Raw genomic sequence first — 14555 nt, 5'->3', positions numbered from 1 at the left:
CACTCCTTGCATGTGTTTGTAGGAGGATCTCAGAGACGCTATCTGGTTTCATATCTATCTGCATCTATAAAGTATCTCTTTTCTCCAGACCCTCAAGAAAAGGAAATATGTTAGTTCAGTGTGAAGGCAGTGAGCAGGACTCCAAAACTTATAGGAACTCTCAGCTGGCAAACTGCACTTCTACATAGTCACAACCAACTGCTGAAAAGAGCACGGTGCCTTGTAGCCAACATCCACGTTCACAACAGAGCTCTTCCACTGCTCTGAGCTACCATGAAGTGAGAAGGACATGAACAAAGCTCCATTTATGCCATGGAGCCTGAATGCTGGCCAGCCTTGTTAGCCACTGGCATCTTAATCACAAATTTGAGAAAGCCATGGGACTCATGTGTGAGATTTTATAAGCTCATCTCCCTGAGGTCCTGCAGGAATCCTTGAAAATTTAATGTCTATGTTAATGACATATTTAATATATTCACAGAGCTTTTAACCATCCTGCCAAGCCCTTCAGAGAGGCTGTCCCTCTCTCTTCTGCCACAGGTGGCTGTGACACCCCTCCAGGGAACCTCCTGGACACCTCTCAGCTGCTGCCATACCTGAACCATAGGTGCACTCCTCTGGGAGTGAGGAGAGCTGGGGGCTCTTCACTCTGGTGTTACACAGCATGAAGAGAGGATCACTTGCACAAAAGCTCATCATTGCAGGTCACTTCCCCTAGGGCTGGGCACAGGGAGGGCAGGAAGGCAGGGTTGGCCTGGGGAGCAGCCTGGTGTGATGAAAGGGGAGCTGTTGCAAGCCCTTGTGTGCACTGCTATAGGCACCTCAGAGAGCTCTGTCTGAGTTTTTGGGGCAATTTTGAGGTTTGCTTCCCAGGGTGGTCATTTCGCCTGAGATTTTGGACTTAAGCATTTATTTCACTGGACTGTTTTGAGTGTCTTTTCTTCTCTGTGGAGTGGGTTGTAGTTAATTGTAGGCAGGCTCATGCGATGCCATGACACGGGCAGTAAATCCAGGGCAAGGGTCTGGTTAGTGAGGCTACAGGAGCAGCCTGGGTGCTGAGCTCCCCCACCACGGTGCAACAGAGCAGCACCAAGTGCAGGCAGTTTTCCCAGTGGGGCATAACTAAAAGCATCACTGGGCACTGGGGGAACCTAACCCAAGCCCATGTGGGCATTACCTGACCTACTGGGTCCGGGTTAGAGGCAAAGCTCAAGTAAATGTCACTTTAATGGTAAGCAGCTGCTGCAGGGCTTCCTCCTTGAACCTGCTATCACAAAGATGAGTCTACCTGGCTCCTGCAATGGATCTGCCTCCTATTGCTCTGTGGGTGGGAAGTCTGGGCTGTGGACCCCTACAGGCACCAGCCACACTTGTGCCCACTGCTGCCAGGCTAGCACCAGGGGACTGCCATGGTCAGTGAAAGAGCCCGGGTCTTCCAGCAGTGAAGGATCCCTATTTCCATGCTCCGAATTGGCACCTGGAGGGGCTTCTTGTTTCAACTCTTGCCCTCCCTCCTTCTCACACACACTCACTATTGACTAAGAGGAGCATAAGGTAACCAGTTTGAGGAGCTAGAACACTAAATCTCAGAGAGGGCTAGAGTGGAAGTCATTCAAACTTCCCAACTTGGGTGCAGCCATTTGTGTTTATCCACTGCCATCTGTTCAGACAAGGGCAGAGTCACAGTGGCCTTCTCCCCAAAATACCAGTTTATTTTCTCACTCTCTATGGCTTCTTTTCTTTCTACTTTAATTTCTGTCTTCCAATCTTTTTATCAACTATTAGAACTCAAGGTATCATTTCCAAGCTCTTCATCTCAGAACTTTCCAATTCCCAGACTACCTGCAGTTAAACCAGAGTAAGCCAATGCCAGCCCCCATAAGTTAGATTGAAGACTTCAGGATATCCATAGTGGTTTTGCTTCACCTGTTTTCCAGTTGCCAAAGACACAGGAATATCAGGGACTCTTTCACTGCATGAACCCCTGCTTCAAATCATTTCCCTGCTCCTGGATGCCAGATCAGCAACACACTGCTTAAAATTCTGTGTGGCCTGACAACACCCCTCACCCCCACAAGCAATGCTGAGATGTAGGAGAAATCCTACTATTGGGCAGTCTTCCCACTATCCACTTTTTAGTGCCTCTGTGACATTGTCAAGTGCTTGACTACCCTCTCTCTCTCTTTCCCCCTCCCTCATGCATACACACAGACTGTTTTCACTCCTTGCCTTTCAACTCTGCACTTCCTGACCCGGTTGTTTTGTGCCTGTCACACCCATGGTACAGCAACCACAAGGCTTTGGTTTAGCATCCAGGCAGGCGGAAGCTCATTTCACAGGCGGCTGAGCTGTGCCTCGAATTATTAAAGGGGTGAAGTTGTTTACACCACCCACTCACGTTAGCCAAGACACATTTATTTTTGAATTTAATGACGGGACTGAGCAACAAAAAGCTTGTGTTTCTCGGAGCTTTGTAAAAATGCTATGTAAAATCAGGAGGGGAAAAACATGTGAAAAGAAAGGCAATTTTGCTTCAGCCTTTGGTGTGACACTTGTTTTGCAAGCTTAGAAGGCACCCCAAGCACACCTGATCAGTGGTTTCTCTCTGCTTGTACATACCTTCCTCTTTTCTCTGAGGAGAAATGCCACCTGTTTATTTGACCTGGATTTTCCCCTCGCTGTTATTATTAGTGATCTAGAAATATTGTCAACAGATATGAACCAAAAAAGTTGCCTTCCAGAAATGGAGAAGGAAACACCAAAAAGATCAAAGATCTTTAATTAAAAAATAGGGAGAGAACAAAGCAAGAAGTGTCTCTCATTTCCATCTTTTTTTTTTTTTCGTTTTGGGCTTCATGGGCTCAAACTTTTCTGCTTCATATATGGAGTGTGATGCTCTGTTAAAAATATCCCTCCAGCTGCCCACGACAGCTGGAAGTGCCGGAGCACTGTGGGTGGGTCAGTGTGGGGGCGCCTGGGGTGGGGATGGGCGTCTCACACCGATTCCTCCGACCACAAAAAGCTCTCTCCCCCGTCTGCATAACTCTGTGTCCGCCCATGGAGCACAACCAACACGAAGCAGCTGCGAGAAGCAGGTGAGCGGAGCATTTAGTGTAAACAGGAATAACAAAAATGCTCCATAAGACAGCACCCTTTTTTTCCTGGCCATCCTTGTCCTGCATGTTAAATAGGTCTGATGTTAAGTAGGTCTGATCATGCTCTTGCAGAAAGGTGCTTCAATCTGAGTTTATAGGCCAAATATCTCACTACAATCCATCTATCTGGATGAAGCAGATACCATTGCCTTGGTGATGGGACTTCTCATCCTCTGGGCTGCAGGGAGTACAGCACACACTTTCTCCATCTCCGGGAATGTGAGATAAGCCAAAAGGACAAGTAGGGCTGGTGGGACCTGTAAACGTTTTCATGACAGTAATCAGCAGTCTCCCAGCAGTCAGGAAGGAGAAGCTTCCAGGCTTGATACATTGCAAGGCTGCTCATCCTTACAACAGCCTCCTGAGGTACTGGGAACTTGTATGCTGGATAAAAAGTAGCCATGTCAAACTCTTTGGGGTGAAAACATGGGAAAAACAGCATTTCTGTATATCTCTGAGGTAGGCATCTGCTGGAATACCATACTGATATGCACACATAAGTTACACCACTTTGATGTACTCTGTGGGGAGGGGTCACACCTGAGGTCTCACCAAAGCAGGGCTGGATGCAGCACGGAAAGGAACCTGGTCCCATGGGTCACAGACAAGCTGTGACATGGATGTCCCCCCTCTGACATTTTGACAAGCCACTGCAGTTATATGTCCAAGAAAAGCAAAGTGTCTGGTATTGCTTTAGGAGAAAAGTTGCTTAACCTGAATTGTTGCTGAATAAAGAGTCTCAACTATAAGTTAACATTCAAGCCTTTATCCTCAGTTTCCTCTAACAATTCTGACCTCATTATGTGCAGGCAGTGCACATAACCATGCACAGCAGCTACCTTTCATTTCAGCTAAGTCTCAAAGCTGGTCCCAAACCCCAGAACTAAAGCTCTTTTCTCGCTTATAAAAGACAGGCAGGCTTTACAAGGATGTAAAGGCATCTGGTGCAATTTTGAAGCACATCTTAAACATTTGATGCAGTTACTGTTCTGCTGGGAGCCTTGATGGGCAGCAGTGCTGGAATGTATCTGTATACCTTAAGCAGCCCGTCAGTCCTGGGCAAGGAAAGGGCCCTGGGACTCTGACACTGTGCAGTGCACCATCTAAAATGGGGCTCTGGTCTAGTGAACTGGAGCACACACTTAATGAATGTAATGAAAAAGCGTTGGTTTCCCCCCATTCTTTGAAAACACTGATGGGATTTTGTGTCAGCTTTGACCTGAGAGGGAGGTCATGGCTACCCCATGTACAACCAGAGGGCATATACAGGAGATGGGAAGTGGAGGTATGAGGAGGGGTCAGCGTAGAGCAGCTGCATGAAAAGATCTGCAATAAATCACAGCCTAATTTCTGTTTTTCCTGTGCATTCTCAGTCTGGATACGGTGATAAGTGCTAACAAATATCTGGACCCAATTCTCAAAGGAATACTAAGTAAGTTTGCCAAAAACACTAAATTGGGAGGAGCTGTTGACTCTCTCAAGGGCAGAGAGTGGCTGCAGAGAGACCCCAACAAATCAGTGGCCTGGGCAATCACCAACTGTAAGAAGTTTAAAAAGGGCAAGCACTGGATTCTGGACATTGGATGGGGCAACCCTGGTTGTGTGCATAGGCTAGAGAACGAGAAGCTGGAGAGAAGCACTGTGGAAAGGGAGCTGGGGGTCCTGGCTGATGGCAAGTTGAACATGAGTCAGCAGTGCCCTGGCAGCCAGGAGGGCCAAGCCTGTCCTGGGGGGCATCAGGCACAGCATCACCAGCCTGGCAAGGGAGGGGATTGTCCTGCTCTGCTCTGCCCTGGGGCAGCCTCACCTTGGAATATTGTGTGCAGTTTTGGGTGCCACAATGTAAGAAGGATATGAAACTACTGGAGAGCATCCAAAGGAGGGCAGTGAAGATGGTGAAGGGCCTTGAGAGGAAACTGCATGAGGAGAGGCTGAGGTCATTTGGTCAGTTCAGCCTGGAGGAGACTGAGGGGAAACCTCATTGCAGTTACAACTTCCTTGTGAGGGGAAGAGGAGGGGCAGGCACTGATCTCTTCTCTGTGGTGACCAGTGACGGGACTCAAGGAAAGTGCATGAAGTTAGTTCAGGGGAGGCTTAGGTTGGATATCAGGAAAAGGTTTTTCACCGAGAGGGTATTTGGGCACTGGAACAGGCTCCCCAGGGATGTGGTCACAGCACCAGCCTGACAGAGTTCAAGAAGCATTTGAACAATGCTCTTGGGCACCTGGCATGGCTCTTGGGGATGGTTCTGTACAGGGCCAGGAGTTGGACTCGATGATCCTGATGGGTCCCTTCCAACTCGGCATATCCTATGATTCTGTGATATGCTTGCTGAGTGCTTGCCAATTCTGTTCATGGATGTGTCTGCTTGATCTAGGAGCTCCTGCTGTGCCAAGCCTCTGGTCCCAGTCAGAGGCTATGCTGGTACGGTGGCATCACGCCTCCGTGTGAGCCCTCAGCTCTCCTCCCAGAGAAACCAGGGTCTGCCAAGAGAGCTGACTTGTGCCCAAATCTCCCTCCCTCTCTGGACTTGGGTCCCTGTCTTAGAGTCAGGGAAAATCCACACCTGTTTGGCTGCAGTGATGAGGGGAAGCCTTGTGCTAGTGGAAGGGATTTCTTTTTAATGAAATATAACTTCAGAATCTCAGGCACTTAGAGTCACTAAAAATTAAACAGCATTTTCCCCAAAGTGGGTGTTTTGACCTAACAAAATTGAAAGAGTAACTGAAAGGGCTTAAAAGAAATGAAACCTATCACTGCCTGTACTTTCAAGAGGCTAAAATAATTTCTTTTTGAAACTTTTGCTTACTACAGCTGTGCCCTGTTCGACACCAGCCACATTGCAGAGGAGAGGGAGTTGTGCTTCAATGAACCTAAGCACAGTCACTTGCAAAATCTCTGCAGAACCTCTGAAGGAGAAAGCACCATGTCAGTGCAAGGCACTGTCATTACAAAACAAGGGAAAGAGCTAACAAAGTTTCTTTGAGGATGAACATTTCAAAGCTTTGAAAACCTACTGCATTTTTGTGAAGATAGTTCTAGCATATTTTGTCACACCCAGCTCTGTGACCTGCCATTTCAATGTAAAATAAGGAAAACCAATGCCTATTGGAGCGTAACTAAATGAAAATGGTGGAATTGTGAATTATGCTAAGGAAAATACAGTTTTCAACAAATGTTTTGGTTTGCATGTGGGAAAACATCAGTGCCATCTTACAGTCTATATCAATCAGAAAATATTTCCCCCTTGATCTTTCCCAAAAGAGAATTTAAAACTGTAATTTTGAGAAGAGCTATCCTATGAACTCCTTGTTGATATTTCAGAAAGCTTGAAACACCAGAGGAATTCCAGAAAGCTATAAGTTAATGTTGTGTCACTAACGATGCTGTAGCCTGGCAGTGGTCTTGCCCTTGTCAAGGAATAGCTGATGTAGAAGTCACACAAGCAAAATTAAAGGAGCTGGAATACAACCAGTGGCACTCATTAGGATTTTAGAGAAAATAATTGTATTGATAGTGTACTTGGACTTTAGTAAGAAATAAAACTTGGTACCACATGAGATCTTGACATATGTAACCCAGCTGAGAAACCATCATGGATGCCAGTTTCTAGAGAGGACATATGCAGATTGGTTCTTCCCCATGGGATTGAACTATTTTTATGTCAGTGACCTGAAAGGGAACTTTAAACAGTGATTGACTGAAAATGCAGATGGCACAATGTCTGGGCAAGTGGAGGACAGGCTACTTGAGGAAGTGAGATGATTCATCTGGCTTTAGTATGGGCATAGCCGGGAGCAAAGGAGATAAGCCATACTGATGGGACAGCACTGACTTTGTCCTGAGAAATTTGACTCTGAAAGACTTGAGGATTAAAGAGAAAAATCTGAGAAGAGCAGACCCTCATGTGATGCTACAACCTGAAAGGACTTTAGCAGATCATTGAACTGATCCTGACATATATATATTTTAAAAGTATGAGTAAACATATAATGTAACTTCTGGATTTGTCCCTGGTCTAATAGTTTTGGAGCACTGGGTTCCATGCTGGTGTCCACATTTCCAAGGGATTGGTCTCAAGAACCATGAAAATGATTAAAAGATTAAAAATTTATAAGGAAACAGTAATTGACAACAGTCTGCTTGGCAAAGGATAAGAGTGGTCTGAATATAGTCTGTAGATAGTTATATGAGATTTTTATATGCACAAGCAGTAGTGAGATCTTAATTCTCCTGGACAGGAGGGAAACTAACTCCAAAAAACTAGACAAATCAGTGCTAGAAGAAATAAAATGTAGCTGTCTTTAACTGTGATGGTAGCTAAGCCTTGGGATGAGTTAAAAAGGTGGACAGAGATTTGCCATCACCACTTACCACATCAAGCTGGATGTGGAAAATAATAAAAAATAGCCCAAGCCCTGAGAGCTGAGGTCTGCACTCAGCTGGGAGTTCAGTGCCTGACAAATGCCTCCATCTGGCCTGAAAATGTGCAACTAAGCTTTGGCTGCAACTAAGTTTTGGCTGGCGCCTAAGTCTGGGCAGCAGGAGCGGGGCGGGGGCTGCCCTGTGACCGGACCGGGCCCTGCTCCTCCCTGCTCGGATCCCACCCAGCCCGAGGGAGTGCACTGCATTGTCCAGGGTCAACAGCGCTCCAGAAATAGCAGCCAAAAAGCTAATGTTTCCTTGCTAACCCGTTCAAGAGAGAGGAGAGGGGCTGAAGGGGAAGTCTAGCACTATGCCTGTGTTGTTGGGCTCTCCAGCTGGCAGGTTTGGGAGCCAGCAATCCCTCTGCCTGAGAGAGCAGCTGGGATACAATTGTTCCCAGTTACACCTAGGTGAGTTGAAGAGGATGTGACCAGCTCATAGACTCATAGGATACCTCACGTGGGGTGGGACCTCACAAGGTCATCTATTCCAACCTCCTGCTCCAAGCAGGGTCATGGAGAGGTTTTTAAAATGTTCCTGCCTTTGGACAGCAGAGCCTCCTCTAGCTGTTTCTGGATCAGCCCTGCCAGAAACAACTTAGCTGAGAGGCTGGAACAGATTTTTTAAGTGATGTATCATTCCCTTCAGATAACACAATATATACGTTGACTAACCTGCCCACATTTCTCTCCTTCCCTTCTACATTTCTGATTAAGAACATGGGCTAAAGGTTTCCGAAACAGCAAAGCAGCTTAAAAACCCACTGGCTCTTCAGAGCACTTGAAAATGTCCAAATCAAGTCAGAGCATGTGGATGATTATCCTGGGAAGCAGCATCCACCTGTGTTGAATGCAGGATGCAGCAAATGCAACGGGGTACTTTCAATGCCAGTTGATTTGCCCAGTGGCATGAGGTGTTTCCTGGACTATCAGGATTTCTTCCACAATGCAAATGCACTGACCTCTCCTTTCTGCAAATTCATTGCCCTTCTGAGCCCCGAGTGGGATACAGGGTGAGAAATGGGGGCATAGAGACGTGAGAAATGTATTTGAGCACAGAGAGAACATCATTGAAACTGCTTTCTTTTCTGAGCTGATGCTTTTCACTGGGGCTCAGATAACTTGATTTGGCACTGTTCACTGCTAAGTTTTCCATACCAACCGCAGCTGAGCTTTGTTTAAATGAGGCTTGCTGAAGCTGTGCTGAAAGTGAGTTTAAAGGTTCACAGTCTTTGGAGTGGATCCAGGCAGTTCTTTGTGCCTTCAACTCCCTTAGAAACTGTGGAGGGCTGGGGGCCGGGAGAAGATTTGCATGAGCAAGTTCTCCCCTTGGCTTGAATGCAAAGGGGAGCAGCGAGCAGCGGCAGAAATTGAACACCATGGGCCAGATTCTTCCTCCTCCTCTGGGCTCTCTTATCTGCGTCTCTGCTATTTTGACTTGATAGCACTCAATACACATGTAAATGGTGGTACAGGATGCAAGCAACGAGGAATCAAGCACCAGCAGAAGCAGTTTTAGGGATAAGAAATTGTGACACTGGCTTTGTATCCCAGGTTGTGGCAGTTGGAGAGGAGGACGCTAATTTTGCTCAAATAATTTAAGTAGCAAGTCACCTTTAGCCCCTGTAAACAGCCCCTACCGCTTTAATGACAGCCGCACCTGTGGTGTTGAATGCCCAATGTGCCACTTTGCACAGAGCAGCCACTGTAGAAAATACACTCGGTGTCCCCCCAGCTTTCTTCTGCAGTAACTTCCTTGCTGAGGAAACAAGCTGCTGAACCAGTGTGAAAGTATTTTTATTGTATCTGTGGTCCCTTTGTTCTCCATTCTCTAAGGAGAAAAAGAGTCTGGTCACCCTGTGACCCTGAAGCCCACAGACAACTTCAGAATTTACACAAGAAATACCACCCAGGCTAGAAACCGGTCTCTAGTCTGAGTAGGAGAAGGATTAGTTCAATAAAAGATGACTTTACCTTCCCCAAAGGAATCATCTTCTTCTCCGGGTGCAGTCAAATCTTCTTGGGAGTGCTGCATCGTGGCAAGGACGCAGCTCAGGGGGCAGCCAGAGCCGAGTGCTTGAACCTGTTCCTACACTACAGCTCGACTGTTTCCTTTCACCAGTTTCCTAAACATTTTGTGGTAACAGCTTCCGCATCTGCACTTACGAAAACAATCTCATTCATACAAATGACGCCTCTTGTTTTTACAGTCAGCCTTTGAGATGAGCTTTGAGGTGGGGTGTCCTTACTGCTGAGAGAGAAGTTGGTTTTGAGAGCAGAGGAGGCAGGACAGGCTCAAAATGCACCCTGCCCTGTTGCTGAATGCCATAGCTGCGCAGCAGCAGCCCTGTCAGCCCGGGGTGTAAGAGTTTTGCATATGAATGGCAATGTTTTCTGGTGGTAGAGGTAGAGCTGGGGAACAACTCACCCTGTTCGGACTGCAGAGCAACTCCTCCCTTTCACCCCAGGGACATTGTGTCAAGAGGAAACCCCCAGGCTCTCTCAGTGTTGTGTATTCATGGCACTAATTTTTCTTTTGGCACGGCGGCAGTGACATCACTTTCTCACCCACACTGGGGTGGCCCATAGCAATGGACATGTGGACAAGCTGGAAAGCCAGAGGTGATGGCAGGTGTCCCATGGGCAGATGCTTTGGCAGGGACACGATTCTCACAGTTACACTTATCCGAGTCCCAGTCTGTGGTGCACTACCAAACCTAAGGACCTTCCTGGTCAGGTGTACAACAGAACAACACCGAAGTAAAACTTGCTGTCTGCCAACAATTGGCATATTATTTGAGTCACTACTAATTCCGCATCAGACTGGTCCATTCTGTCACTGTGTTTCCTGAACTTTATAAAGCAAGTTGACTCCTTTGTGTCAGGTCCCTCAGTTTATGAGAGGACTTTACCTATAAACTAACTTACTCTAAACTTGTATGAAAATAGTTTTGGCCTTTAGCTAGTGTGTGAGCCTTGCATAGCCCTGCTGTCTTAATTGGTGCATTCAGGGATATTTCATATGTGTGTCTGTCCACTGTGGGGCCTAGTGCTGGCAGTCCCCCACAGCTGTGCTATCAGAAGTTAGAATGTAATGATGGTAAACCTGCACCGAGCAGTGATTACTCAGTCTAGTAATTGCATGTGTCACCACACCCTTGGAAGCGAGACTCCAGCACAGCAGCCGTGTTTGCTGCAGCTTCCGGCAGATGAGTCACAAGCAGATATAATGAGCTCTTCTCTGGTTATTATGTTGGGATTTTTTAAAGCTCTCGCAGTATGTGTCTGCAAGGCACTGCACAACTTGAACTAAAGATGGGACAAGTCCATTTGAAGCACCTGATCTCACTCCAGCCCAGGCCATGTTCATTAGCAAATCCTATGGCAGCACTTTGGTCATCACAGGAAGCTGAAAGACCCTTTCCAGCTCATGCACAGCCTTCCTCTGGGTGCAGGGTCCCTGGAACGTGGTGCTGCATCCTACCTGCTCATGCCTCCCCCTTGCTGTCCTATCAGGTGCCTTGATTGTGCAATCTGGGAGTTGCTGCCTTTCCAGGATTGGGAAGCTGTATTTTCCGAGGTGGATGTGGTTGAAGCCAAGAGCATCCCAGCGCTGGTTTTAAGTGGGGCATTGTGGTTTGCCTGCTGAGTTGTTCCTCTGCCATGGCAGCAAGACTCCTTAGAGAACTCCATTCCCAAAAGGCCCCCCTCGTACTTGGCTTTACTTTAAAATTGCACTTGTCAAAATCCCCACAGAGATGACAGCTTGGCCCAACAGGCAAGAGAGAGAACTTGTTTCTGGCCCTGCTGGACAGCCTTGGGGAAGTCACTCCTCCTTTCTAGACATCCTCCCTCACCCTTTTTCTTGCTCTGCTTATTTGAAATGATTTTTTCAGGCAAGGGCCGTCCCTGTTCAGATGGTAGCTGCTCCCTATTGTGCTCAATAGCATCCCTCTGCCTCAGTATGGCCCTCCAGCCATGGTGCTGAATAGATGGAGAAAGTCATAAAAAGAAAGAAACAGCATTATTGGGTGATGAGGGAAAGCAGAGAAGAAGAGGGGACCAGCAGGAGAGAGAGGTATGAAAAGAAGAATAGTAAGAGACATGAAAGCTGCAGAGGAAAAGCATCAATCTGGAGGGAAGGGGTGCTGGCATAGGAGGCTGGGACCTCTCCAGGCACTGCCTCCCAGGGTCAGGTCTGGGAACCCCTGAGCTTGCAGAGGCTGGCACAGCCAGCATGTGAAATGATTGCTGGGGGTGAGGGAAAGGAGAAGTGCTGAAGGAAAGACAGCCACAGGGTGTATCTTGCCTTAAAGCTTCCTGGCAAGACCCACTCCCAGCAATGGGCAGCTGCTGCCCATGGTTTCCTTGAAACAGCAGGAAGTGGTTGGCAGAAATCTTGAGCCCCTGTAAAGTCAGGGGCTAAACTGCCCCAGGGTGCTGTGTAGCATGTCAGTCTCTGAGGACTGGGGTGGGCCAGAAGAGGCTTCTGCTCTATTGAGAAAGGTTTTTGGGCTTGATTAGAATAAGCTGCAAGATGAATGATGCTACAAATACAGATGTGGATACTCAAACCAGACAGACAGCCTAGCAAGAAGAATCACAGAGAAAATACACTGCAACAGCAGTGCTAAATTTCCTGTGTTGTCCTGCAATTGGAGCTCATTTGAACTTGGGCATGGGAAGTTTTAGCCATTTACCGCTTCCTTCAGAAACGTGAAGGAACAAGCCACACTGTCCTGGTTATTGTGGCAGCTCCCTTTTATGCTGCATTTCCCTGGGACTTAAAGCTCTTTCCTTACCCACTGTTTTCAGTCAGCCTCTCCGGATGCCTGTTACCTTGACAGCCCTTTTTTCTTTTATTTTCAGGAATTAAAAGGCATCAAAAGCTGTCCTCTCTCCCGAAAACAACTGTCACCAGAATTAACACAGCAGTCGGGCTGGTGATGAATGGTAATGACTCAGCCTCCATTGCAGATGCACAAAGAGGAGCTGCTTTGATTCGTTCCCGTTTGCCACATCGTCCCTTGACGGCAGCCTCACCTACATTGCTCGCAGTATGGGATGTTCCTGCAGAGACCTGTCCCCCAGGGGAGCCCAGTGCTCTTGCCCTCGAGGCAGGATAAATTAACACGGACAAAACCAGTCCACCTCGCATGGATGCCCAGGTTCCCCCTCTCCCTGCTCCATCTTTGCCTTTGGGGCAGCAGGATTTTGCCCTGGCAGTTTGTGTGGCTGTGTCTTTGCTGCTTACTGATCTCAGCCACCAACCTAACAAAGTGTCTTCCTCCCTGCTTTGTTTTGTAGCATATCTGGGGTCTTTCTCCTCTGTACCCACAAGAAGCATATTTTTCTCATTCTTGTTGAGCTGTTCTGAAACACAGTAACTTCTTAGCACCGGTTGGCTTAAAAAGCCCCACTCCACACCAAAAAAAAACCCAAAACAAAAAAACCCCAAAAACAACCCAATCAATTTTGCACCCACTGCAAAACTCTCATGTGCATACTTTTCATGTAACCACATCTGATGCTGCTCTCAGAAGAAGTCACCACCCATATTCTAAGAACCTGTCAACAAAAAGTAGGGGAGCCTAGGGAAATGTCAAAAACAAGGGAGGATCAAGCCAAAGGAGACAACTTTTACAGCAGCTTCTTTATACTACTCCAACCTGACTCTTCTTCCCCTGCAAGTTAGTTTATTAGAATTTCTGATCCAGGAAAAAGTCAAGTGTTCTGATGTTTTATCTTCAGATACAGGACTAAAAGCCATTCCTAATGAAAAAAGAAGTGTAAAAAAAATTGCCATTTAGAAGTTTTGGGGTTGTTTTAATTCAACCCTACCTTAAATTACCAATACATCCACAAGCAGCAGGAGAGATGAGTTGGCCATTTTCTGTGTCTGAAACAGCTCTGCCCTATTCACATCTCCTCCTGTTCCAGCACTAGAAAGATTCTCAAGATACAGAAAGTTGTGTGTCACAGGGGTAGTTAGTGCCCTGCTCTTTTCTGAGGCTATTTTGGGAGTGAAGATTGCATATGGTGGGATAATCTACATGGAAAACAAGGCGGGGGGGGGGGGGGAAGTGATAAAGGAAGGGCAGATAACCCCGACGTGGAGATAGTATGAAAGAGTAACTAGAAAAAGGTGGCTGACACTGGTCAGTTTGGGAAAGTGAGTGTTCACCTGCATTTGGAGCACTTGTAAAAGTTTTGCTCTGGATGTTGCTGCAGTGTCAGTTCTCCAGCAAAACATGCTCCTCAGAAAGCTGATAAAAGAGTTACAATAACTTGTCTAGTTGTTAAGTCATTTGCAAGTTACAGTGACTCCAGAGACTTAGATTATGTTTAGACAGTCTGTGTCAGTGTCTGACTGACCTTAGTATAATTTTTTCTTTCCAACTCTGGAAACTTTTCACACTTTTTTTTGGCCAAAAATCTATGCGCTTTTTTTTTTTTTTTTTTTTTTTTTTTTTTTAAGTAGGGATATTCAGTTCCAGAGAAAACCTGGGAGAATTCCTCCCTTTTACTGTCCAGAAGGAGAGTCAGCAGCCAGGCCAGTAGAAGACATGACTCACTGCACACAACTTTACAGACATTAGGAGCCCTGTGCACAAATCTTCACAAGGCTATGAAATACACACCATGCATTTCGGAGAGCTGAAAAAAGGGCAGGCTCCGGGAACCATTCACCCAGCAGAGAGGACAGTGGCTCCTGAGGACCTCTGTACTACCTTATCTTTTTGCTCAATTCCCCAGCAGACACACACTGCAGTGAGCAGGAGCCACGGCACACGTGCTATTGGTGCCCTGCTGGTGTTCATTCATGTTCCCCACCCCGACGCGAGCAGGGAACTCATCGCATGCCCCAGGGGTGAGTGGCATTTGTGTCCATTCGGGTGTGACACTGCAATCTACAACACTAGCACATCCCACCAGCACATCAAAGGTGACTTTGGCTTCTTCCAAGATAGCCTTT

The 14555-nt window shown here is 46.9% G+C and overlaps 1 protein-coding gene across 2 annotated transcripts in view; it reads right to left on the bottom strand.

Moving 5' to 3' along the window:
* The window catches only part of RIPOR2 (RHO family interacting cell polarization regulator 2), a 68905-nt gene extending 59097 nt beyond the window's left edge, over window positions 1-9808 (bottom strand). Inside the window, exon 1 of one of the 2 annotated variants that reach the window (XM_019282562.3) lies at window positions 9554-9808. In XM_019282562.3, the coding sequence (XP_019138107.1) occupies window positions 9554-9614 (61 nt within the window). In that variant the 5' untranslated portion in view covers window positions 9615-9808. The remainder of the gene's footprint in view (window positions 1-9553) is intronic. The other variant, XM_039570340.1, reaches the window with a different exon arrangement.
* Between the last annotated feature and the right edge of the window lie 4747 nt (window positions 9809-14555).

Source organism: Corvus cornix, chromosome 2 (assembly GCF_000738735.6).
Source record: "Corvus cornix cornix isolate S_Up_H32 chromosome 2, ASM73873v5, whole genome shotgun sequence".
Taxonomy (NCBI): domain Eukaryota; kingdom Metazoa; phylum Chordata; class Aves; order Passeriformes; family Corvidae; genus Corvus; species Corvus cornix.
The sequence above is the reverse complement of the archived record's forward strand: the minus strand, read 5'-3'. Positions and strand labels throughout refer to the sequence as shown.